Source organism: Platichthys flesus, chromosome 7, assembly GCF_949316205.1.
Source record: "Platichthys flesus chromosome 7, fPlaFle2.1, whole genome shotgun sequence".
NCBI classification, from domain to species: Eukaryota; Metazoa; Chordata; class Actinopteri; order Pleuronectiformes; family Pleuronectidae; genus Platichthys; species Platichthys flesus.
In genome coordinates this window covers 7,361,980-7,373,191 of record NC_084951.1, presented here as the reverse complement: position 1 = coordinate 7,373,191, position 11,212 = coordinate 7,361,980, and the positions used below count along the sequence as shown (strand labels likewise).

The 11,212-nt window shown below is 41.0% G+C and overlaps 1 protein-coding gene across 1 annotated transcript in view; it reads right to left on the bottom strand.

Moving 5' to 3' along the window:
- Positions 1 to 2,089: 2,089 nt before the first annotated feature.
- Positions 2,090 to 11,212, bottom strand: part of LOC133956231 (V-set and transmembrane domain-containing protein 2-like protein) — a 44,860-nt gene continuing 35,737 nt past the window's right edge. The window contains exons 2-4 of the mRNA XM_062391127.1: positions 10,500 to 10,669; positions 9,485 to 9,529; positions 2,090 to 3,728 (exon numbers count right to left, since the gene is read on the bottom strand). Coding sequence (XP_062247111.1) covers positions 3,261 to 3,728; positions 9,485 to 9,529; positions 10,500 to 10,669 — 683 coding nt within the window. The 3' untranslated portion in view covers positions 2,090 to 3,260. The remainder of the gene's footprint in view (positions 3,729 to 9,484; positions 9,530 to 10,499; positions 10,670 to 11,212) is intronic.

Sequence of the window (11,212 nt, the reverse complement as noted above, 5' to 3'; positions counted from 1 at the left end):
ACAGAAATACCAGGCCATTTTAAAGAGGAATGTGATTCCTTCTGTTGACAAATTGAACCTTGGTGATCATTGGACTTTCCAGCAAGACAATGATCCAAAGCAAAATCTCCAAGTCCACCAAAGCTTGGTTGAGAAAAAGATCCTGGAACGTCCTGGAGTTGCATTCACAGTCACCAGATTCAAATTTGATTGAAAATCTTTGGTGGGATTTAAAGAAGGCAGTTGCAGCATGGAAGCCATCAAACATCACTGATCTAGAGGCTTTTGCACGTGTCAAAAATTTCAATCGAGAGGTGTAAGAAGCTTGTCCGCACTTACCGAAAACATTTTTTAGAGGTTATAAAAGCTAGAGGATGCGCCACAAAGTACTGAAGCTGGGGGGTTGAATAATACTGCACATGCACATGTGTTGAAAGAGTTACATTTTTCATTTGAACTTCAAAGTTAAGTCAACTTCTGTTGTCAAAATAACTAAAATACGCATCAATAAATATCTTTTGTTGTTTGATGAGGTTTTTTTGTCATTTATTGTCATTATCTGTCATCCACATCACCACAATGTCTATTGAGGTGAGGGGGTTGAATATTTCTGATTGCAACTGTATATATATATATATATATATGTATATATGTATAGCCAACACATCGTTTGGTCTTTTCATGAAATTTGCGACACAATGAAACAGGACTCTTTGGTGTGTGGAGACACTCTTGCCCCGTTAGGCGCTTCCTTCATGAACCTCTGAGCGACCCTGGCCCCCACACCACATGTGCCATCATAAGGTGGACAAGATATTGTTACTAAAGAGAAATCAGTGGGACACTTGGCAATCTATCATTGTACATGTGATCACTCAGCCCTACAGGGTTCGAGACGTGTACGTGAAGGAAACAGGAAGCCCCCCTCCATTATCGCATCACCTCACAGCCCGGTGCCTCCACACCTCATTGCTCCATAATGAATGTTCGAGCCTCCTCATGTGGGGGTGAACAAGATTGCCACGCGTTTTGTATTAAGCTGGCCTTACTTAACTCCAGCGGGCGCAGCACAGCGCCTCTTTATCTCGTCCTGTGCTGTTGCTATTCATCCTGCTGCCAGGGCTGACAATAGCACCATTAGTCATCAGCAGCAATGGGAGGAGTGGGGGGAGATTGTTTGGCAGCACCTATTAAACACACACACTGCCTTATACCGTTTCTCCTTAACGCGCATGGACAGACACACACACAGCATCTAAAAGCTTAACCAGAGCTGACCTGAGCAAACACCTCTTATAATAATAACTCCTCAGATAAAAATAAGCTGTGACTCTTCATGAGACGGAATCAATGTTTATTTTCACATGTTCTAAATGAATGAGAAATAAAATTCCCTGTTTCATATACAATTTATTTCAATTGATAAAGGCATACACTTAGTGTGAGACCAAACATTCTAGAAGAAATGTACATGGTCCCTCTTTTTTTTTGTTTTACAGTGTTCTCTTCTTTACAAAACATCAAATCAAAGTTACAGGTTGATAAAAACAATCTCATTGACCGATGACCTCCCAGTCTATGAGCACTGCTGCTCCTCTGATGAACACTGAGGAGCAAAGCCCCCCTATATGGACTCGAGACACAGACTATACTTTGGGACGAACAATATCAGGGTTTCACTAACAGCTCCTTCCTCTTGTTTTTCACCCTCACAGGATGAAAAGGCTTCATGTTATCACTTTGTCCCATTTGATCCCTATAGATTTGTCTCAGCCAGCACTTCAAACAAGCATCTCTGCAAAGAGATCATCATCAGGTTACAAAAAATGGCAGAAGTAAAGTGGCTGGTCAAATCTTTTCAGACCAAGTCCCAAATTGCATTGAAATGAATCCCATGTTCAGGCTCAACAAAGTATGGTAACACTCATGTTTGCAGCGCTGCACATCCAGTACAGTAGTTTATTAAGAAAGACTGTTTTAAGTACTAAGATACATTAGGGAAACCCTGTCTGAGCAGCTATGAAGAGAATATGTCATTCATCTGTCTGTACAGCACTTTTGGAGAGCAGAAAAGCAACAGAAAACTGCTGTAAGAAAAAACAAACGGATTTCTTTGAAATGAAACTGACTAATAATTGACCCAAATATCCTCAACTAACACACTGTCCTTGTGTATGGTTGGTTGAAAAAGTTTTTTAAGAAAATTGCTGAACATGCACTCGCTTTATTTCATATTATACAGTCATATATACAGAGTGGATTAGAGGCTTGTAGTGGAGAGGATTGAGGCTTTTTAATGATTGATGAGCACTGGGTCAGACCCACCTTGCACCAAGATCCTGTCTTTTCTATTCCTTTCTAGTCCAGATTCAAAATTTTAATTTCAATTTGGACGTACGGATTTGATCTTTTCATGGCTCTCCAAAAAGGTAACATCTGTGTGGATGGAACACATCCATTGATTTCTCTGCCTGAACAGCCATGAATCAATCGAACCTGCAGCACGAGGGGTGAATCAAAAATAAAATCACACTGTTGCACTGTTGTTCATAAAATCAAAAGTGCTGTAGGGGGAAATACAGCCTTTAATGTGGCTTGTTAGAATTCTGCACAAACATGGTTATAGAAATCCCATACTCTACACACTGCCACTGTATTTACTCCAACTGAACTGAAAGGGGAAGGACGTATTATTCATCCTTGAAGAACTTTGCACCATATTCATGATCATTATTTTACTGAACAAAAATATGTAATGAAACTTTTGCTTTTCAAGGAAAGACTTACTGATGGTCGAATTTCACTCAGTAAATTCTCCAAAGGAAAGGAACAATTTCTTTAACTGTGGATATACCCAGTTTCAAAAGGTAACATTTTAGCCTATGCTTTTTCTGAGGGAGTATCACATGACAGCTTAAGACAGTGGAAGAAGTTTGAGCATGAAAGCAGGATTGTGTATAAAGTACAAGAGTGGGTTAATAGGAGGGCAGTCTTTTTTTTTGGACCAGGAACAGGTAGGTCACCCCCCCCCCACCATGCTGAATGTCATGAAGCCAGGCTTTAAAGACAGTGAGCAGTCGGACCCAGACCCAGCAAAAAAAGCTACCTTCCCTGCACAGCCCACAGCTCCGTGCTCTAATAAACCATACTGTTCATGTCTAAGGATTGTGGATTCGTGCACAGGCCTGTACTGTGTGGGAAGAATAGCTTTTAATGCTGTGACGCACATCATGTTATGCAATCCTCATGTAATCTATCACTCAGGTGTAATGAGCAAACATCTACAGCGCACAGCTTGGCTCGTTGGTGCAGTCATTGTGGCTGTGGTTACTGTCCACGTCCCTCTTCTTTAGCTCTCTGCCCGCCTTGTGCTGCTGACCGCTGCCGCTGCGGCCTTGGTGAGCCGGCGATGACGAAGGCTGCTTGCTGTGCTCCTGGTGGGGCCCGTGATTGTGGTGGTGGCCGTGAGCGTGCTCTCTCCCTCCACTGCCGTGAGAATCCAAGTTGTCACCGTCTACGAATGCCACTCCTCTCTTGGTTTCGTCCACGGCCTCAAAGTTGTTGTTGTGCGTGCTGTCAATGATGTCACTAGGCGGCACCACCTGCAGGTAGGCCCTGACGCGGTGGTGGCGGGCCCCGGCGTCATCGCTGAAGTCGATGACCCGGCATTCGTAGGTGCCCTCGTCGGTCAGCTTGACTCGGGAGAGGCGGAGTTTGTGGGAGATGTTGCTTCCTACAACCTTCACAACCTGGCAAAGATACACAAAAAATCAAAATCTCACTACAAAGTTTTTAAACTTTTGCAGAACAGTGTCAAATAATTTTCAGACAGCGGATAAACCCTTGATCTCCTCCAAAGGAGCTGCATGGGAGGATGCAAATGTGCAAGTGAGAGGCCCTGGAGTAAAAAGTCTAGAGAATGTCAGAATGAACTCATGTGAGAACACAGCAGGAGATTCTTCAAAGTATTCCCAGTGAGCACGTGGGTGTGTTATTGATGTTTGTAACACCTGACAGGCGCAAAAATGGAACAAAAAAACATAAAGACGCTGACAAAGATGTCATGACAGTTTTTGGTGACATGGGCAAACTACAGTGTTGATGTGCTGTAATTAAAAACACCTCAGCAGAATACATTTGTTACATCCTGCCAGCTGCACCAAACCTCACCTGATCGCCATGGGTGAATTTGCAAGAAACTCTGGACCAACTTAACATTCTCATAACTGAACATTCTCTTGGATTTCTGCCTAAAAAAGGCTATACAGGATAATTGTTAGCTTGATGCTAAAACATGGTAAGCACAAGTGCAGAAGCATAAAGATGTTAACTGAACTGAACTTCTATATGTCCTTCTGACTCATCCTGCATCTCTCTTTCGTCCTGCCTACCAGCTTATCATTGTCATCCTGATGTCCTTCATAGTCTTTGCACTTTATTGTATTCGTAGCTGAAGATGGGCCCTCAAAATGAAATACCTGCTAAATCACAGCAAAAGCACAAAGCTATAACATCCCCATAACACACACAAACGATTCCTTAAACAATGTAAGCAAAAAATACAAAAAACTGGAATATTGTATTAGATTTTACTTCCATTCTGAGAGTTGGTCTATAAAAAAGGGCCAGAAGGCAGTTAGCTTAGCTAAACATAGAAACTAGAAGCAAGATAAATATTCACATCCACCTACCAACACTTGTTTATTTTTTACCATAAACAAAGTACTGAATAAAAGTTGTTGTGGTTTCAGTTGCGAACACATTTTTGGCTTAGAACAGATACAGTCTTTTTCATCATTTGACCAAATACACAAAAGAAGAAACTCAAGTCAATGCTTACTGGCATTGACTTGAGTTTGTAAAACCACATTAATTACCAATATTATTGTGCTTCTACGCATTATTGTATTCAAGCTCTTATCCGTTTTGTTTTACTTGTATCCATTGTGTTTTAGCTCTTATCTGTTGTGTTTTAGCTCTTATCCATTGTGTTTTAGCCCGTATCTATTGTTTTTTAGCTCTTATATGATGTGTTTTTGCTCTTATCCATTGTGTTTTAGCTCTTATCTGTTGTGTTTTAGCTCTTATCCATTGTGTTTTAGCTCTTATCTGTTGTGTTTTAGCTCCTATCTGTTGTGTGTCCGCTCTTATCAGTTTATTTGAGCTCTTATCCATTGCGTTTTAGCTCTTATCCATGGTGTTTTAGCTCGAATCTATTGTTTTTTAGCTCTTGAACATTGTGTTTTAGCTCTTATCTGTGGTGTTTTAGCTTGAATCTATTGTTTTTTAGCTCTTGAACATTGTGTTTTAGCTCTTATCTGTTGTATTTTAGCTCGTATCCATTGCGTTTTAGCTCTTATCGTGTTTTAGCTCTTATCTGTTGTGTTTTTGCTCTTATCCATTGTGTTTTAGCCCGTATCTATTGTTTTTTAGCTCTTATATGATGTGTTTTTGCTCTTATCCATTGTGTTTTAGCTCTTATCTGTTGTGTTTTAGCTCTTATCCATTGTGTTTTAGCTCTTATCTGTTGTGTTTTAGCTCCTATCTGTTGTGTGTCCGCTCTTATCAGTTTATTTGAGCTCTTATCCATTGCGTTTTAGCTCTTATCCATGGTGTTTTAGCTCGAATCTATTGTTTTTTAGCTCTTGAACATTGTGTTTTAGCTCTTATCTGTGGTGTTTTAGCTTGAATCTATTGTTTTTTAGCTCTTGAACATTGTGTTTTAGCTCTTATCTGTTGTATTTTAGCTCGTATCCATTGCGTTTTAGCTCTTATCGTGTTTTAGCTCTTATCTGTTGTGTTTTTGCTCTTATCCATTGTGTTTTAGCTCTTATCCATTGTGTTTTAGCTCTTATCCATTGTGTTTTAGCTCCTATCTGTTGTGTGTCCGCTCTTATCAGTTCATTTGAGCTCTTATCCTTTGGGTTTGCTTGTGTACTTGTATGTTTACACTGGGGTCTCTGAGAATCAGTATTCAATTTCCCATCATATGGCAAAATTTTACAATAAAGTTGACTTTGACCATTGTACAAATAAAAAACTGAGTTCTAATATGTATTTGATTACTTTTGGTGAGAGCCATGTCTCAAGTCTTTCAAAATTAAAAAAATTGTTAAGTCAGTAAGTCAGATTTAGACAAAAGGTTCATTTTCAGTTCCAGTCCCTGCGCAGTGTTGAAATGATAAAAGCAAGAGAAACTGGGCCTACAAAAAGCTGATAAAACTAGATCAGAGCACAGAGCTTGCTCACTTGAGAGGGATATCAGTCAGGAACTTGGGAGTGATTTTCGATCCTGATTTATCCTTTAATAGTCACTTAAAACAAATTTCTAGGACCGCTTTTTTCCACTTGCGTAATATTTCAAAAATTAGACATGTCCTTTCACAAAAAGATGCAGAAAAACTAGTCCACGCCTTTGTTACATCGAGACTGGACTATTGTAATTCATTACTATCAGGCTCCAGCAGGAAGTCGTTAAAGACTCTACAGCTTGTCCAAAATGCAGCAGCACGTGTCCTGACGAGAACAAAGAGAAGAGAGCACATCCTCCAATATTAGCATCGCTACACTGGCTTCCAGTTAAATCTAGAATAGAATTTAAAATTCTCCTCCTCACCTTCAAGGCCCTTAATAATATAGCGCCTTTATACCTTAAAGAGCTGTTAATACCTTATAAACCCACTAGAGCACTCCGCTCCCAGAATTCAAGCCTACTTGTCGTCCCTAAATTCTCTAAAAGTAGAGTAGGAGCCAGAGCTTTTAGCCATCAAGCCCCTCGGCTGTGGAATAATCTACCACTTTCAGTTCCGGAGGCAGTCACCTCCGTGTGTCATGACACATGACACACGGAGCTTCTCTTTCCAGCTTCTCCTTCCTCTTCTCCATCCCTATCCCCCTTCCCCCGGAATCCCTTTGCTTTATCACCCGCAGATCCAGGGCCTCTGTGGCCGCACCATGGATTGCGGTTTGTGGATCGCGCACCGGGGGTCGCGGTGTTGGATCCAGTGTGGCGGATTCTGAGTCATGTGGGCTGATCGTGGTGCTGGTGGCGGACCCTGTGTCGCGTTGGCATTGGGCACGGGCGGTGGACCAGGACCGCGGTGGTGGCTTGTGATGGGTCCTCCTGGTGGGCGGCGGTGGACGGTGACTGAGGACTGGAGTGGCGTCTGGTCTGGATGGTGGATCGTGGTCTAGATGGTTGCTGAGCATGGACTGTGCTTGCAGCGGGACTGCTTGGCATGTCATGTTGGGGTTGTCCTTCGGGATGTCTACCCTCATCAAAAATGCTGCTAGAGACTTTGATTATTGATGATTTTCTCCTGCACGTGGCATCTATTGCACTTCTGTCTGTCCTGGGAGAGGGATCCCTCACATGTGGCTCTCTCTGAGGTTTCTACATATTTTTACCCTGTTAAATGTTTTTTTTTTAGTTTCTCCTTACTCTTGCTGAGGGTTAAGGACAGAGGATGTCACACCCTGTTAAAGCCCTATGAGATGAATTGTAATTTGTGAATATGGGCTATACAAATAAAATTTGATTGATTGATTGATATCAATCTCTTTAGCAAGAAAGGAAATCACAGTTAATCCCCACAAGTCAAACTATTCCTGAAATTGTATTAGCATCGTCTTTGCATTCAAATTATGTGGAATGTCTCTTCACTTGCTAGTACCACACACTGAACAATGTTACAGTTATCTATTTAAATACATATAGAAATATAGATAAATAGATTGATAGATTGATAGATTGATAGATAATTCTGAAATCACTTCAGCCTGGATGCATTCAGCAGCTCTTTCTCCTCCTCCTCCTCCTCCTTCTCTTCATCCGAGCCACAAAACTCAGAAAAAAGGTGTGGCTTAACAAATTCTATTTGTGGCGTTGAGTATGAAGAGACCACATTTTAGAGCTTTGCAAGTTCACAGAGCAACATAGTTGAGATGATGAGAGTCTCGGGATGTGACACACAGAGATATAAATAATACTTTGTTTATCACCCGCCTTCCTCCCCATGACGCCAGTAGATGCCGGATGTGTGGACGGTCCCTGCACTTGTGTTTGTGACTGCATGTAAAAGCTTAACACTGAGCACTGTTTTGTAGCCCTACCTTCATCATCAGTATGTGTCGATATAGATCGAGAGTATAGCTACAATGTTTTTGTTTGACAAAGAGAAGCGGGCCAACATCCATTATATACAGAAAGCTCATAATGATTTTCCAGCTGCTCAGCCTGCAGTGTTCGGCTCCACCCACATACATACACAAACACATACACACAAACACACACACACGTACAGACACACACTCAGTCACCCAAACCACAGCTGGTGCTTTCATTACAGGGAATCAGCAGCAGCTCGCCTGGTGGGAGAAAAGAGAGAGGCTTCATGTCTGTTGGTGTGTTTGTCTGCTCATACACAAAGAACAATGTGAATGTATTTTTATTTTTACATACCTACTATTTATAATTCCATATACTATGTACCTTCCTAGCAACATACCAACATACGTACCGACCCACACCTACTGACCAACCTATCTAACTATCTCCCTCCCTGCCTCCCTTAATAGAAAATATAACTTTCATTAACTGTTGACAGTTTAACCAAGTCCTTCTCCCTAACCACGACTGATCATGCCTAACCCTAAATTGAACCTAATCACAATTCATATCTATCTTCACCTTAACCAGGACCTCAGAAATTGTGTTTAGCCTCATTAGGACCAGGCTTTTGTCCCCATGGGGTCTACTGGTCCTCACAGGGTCAGTGGTTTTGCTGGAAAAGGTCCTAAACCGGTAACAAAAATGAGTATGCACACACATAAAAATAAACGCAATAAAGATTGTAAGTTATAGCCAGCAGTTGCACATTTTTGGAATGGTGAATTGGTGAATTGTGATGTTCTACATCCAGCTCCCTTTTGGAGTTAATTAGAAGGAAAAAAGTCCACATTTTAAATCAGTTATAAATATATGGTTGTGCTGTCTTCCTCAGTAAAATGTCCTCCCTGCTTGAAAAACTGTTCGCTTGGATGAGTTACTAAAGGTCTCTATGGAAACCAGAGGAGTTATAAAACGTTCTGCTGACTTCCCAGGCGTTCCCCCTCACTGTTAATTATTTGGATATGGTGTTGCACTCATAAAGATGTAGGGGCGTTTATGAGAATCTGAAGATGATGCACCGCAGGCCGTGCCCCCTCAGGGAGGAAACCACCCACAAGTCCCAGCGTTGTCTGCTCTTTGGCTGACGCTGGGATTCTACAAACCCATCACGGACAAAGTCAACATGTTAATGTGTCTGTGGTCTGGAGCGGTCACTGCACTGAGGTTGTCATCGAGTTAAAATAAAATCTGTATATGAGTAGAAAAACTGCGAAATGATCCAGAACAAAAACTTTAATTGTAATCATTTGGCATTCTGCCTCATTTCATCATAACAAACTAAAAGCAAAGAAAAGGCCTTTCTCAAACAAGGAAGGCAGACAGTGGTTAACTCACACTTATCTTTGTAGCATCCTTTGGCATATCCTCCTCTGGAGCCACCTAGGAAAAAACAAAGAAGAAAAAAATGATTTAATCCAAATCCTTTTATATTAAAAGGTGGATAGACAATATGGGACATACTGTGTTAAGCCCCAGACAGGTGACACTGAGTATAATTGCTTGTGCTTCATCCCGGAAAAGTCACTAAATAGTTATGTCCAAGTTAATACCCTAGCCAAAATAGGCTGAATATGTAAAAAATATATAATGTATAAATTATCCCCGTACTCTATATTATCCTACATCGATGGCATTGCTGGCAGTGGGAACGAATTAAATTCAGTTTTTTCAAGAAAGTTATTATATAAGGTAAATGACTCCTTTCCTATTGCCGGTAGATACGTTGGGACACAGATGGGACACATATTCCAATTAGAATGACTCCTGCAGAATATACTACACCAGGAATAGATGGCATTCAAAAATAGACCACACTTTATGGTAAACATCACTCTCCTTTATCACCTTTGGCTGGACTGCAAACAACAGGCGGCAGCCCTACACAGCAGGTTCAGCACGTGATCTGCTAGTTGCTGTACTGACGGGCGAATGGATCATGTCTCATCCACATGCTGCTGCCAATTTAATCTATGTTTGGTGACTGAGGTTGATGCTCCTGATAGTGTTGGAGCCTCGGTTTGAGACAGTACTGATAGGAATGATTTTAATTATGGATCATTTGGCTACTGTACAAATTTAGCTCTGCTACTCTCTCTGCTCCCTCCCCTTCAATCGTCGTCTTTTGCCTTATAATTATTAATACTGCCAAAATATTCACTATAACAATAATGTTATGTTCATTTTTCTCCTTGATGTATTTCCTGCATGTGAAATTGGACCGATATATTTTGACAGCAGTTGAAATTGGACCTAAAACCTAGCCTGAGGATAAACGGCGCCTGATCCCTATTAATGGCTAAAGAGGTAAAAAAATAAAATGGTTGTAGCTTCATGCTACTTTGAAACCTACTTCATTGGTTGTCCAGGGTTTACTGTCTGTCCATTCCAGGTGGTTCCTGATGTACCACCACTGGATTTCCAGGGAATACGAGGGCATCCCTGCCCCTCGGAAGGAGCAGGCCATCTCCACATCCTGCCCTCTCTGGGCTGTCATGTCATGAGGCACGTCTGTGAACATGGCTGGAAACACACAAAAAAGAGACACAATTAAAGCAACCATTTCTGTAAAAACTATTATTTTGTAAGCACCATTTTAAATCAATGATGCTGAATCTGTGGACTTTCCAATTTATTTCCTGTAATTTAGTTTTTTGTAGCAGCTCCAAACAAAAGATTAACAGCACGGACTTCACACTGGCTCAGAAAATACTGACATGTCTGACGTCTTTGCTCCTGAACCAAGTGACTGAAATCTTGTTGAGACTCTGCAGGAAATGTGAAATCATCAAGTTATAAAAAGCTAGCCATTTATCACAAAGCAATTAAATCAATGTTATCATAATCATTTCACAACAAGTGCATGTCTTCATTCCCAGCAGGATTTTCAAGATAGTTGCATTGTTATTATCTGTGATGGAAGAGATCACAATGGCGCGTGTGTGTTTGAAGAAAGGATGAAGAAAGAGGAAGAGAATGAAAGGTGTTGAATTATAGTCAGGTACAATGTTGAAAAGAGGGGCAGTGTAAAATTATATGACTTTTTTATTTTAATATATTGTGGTT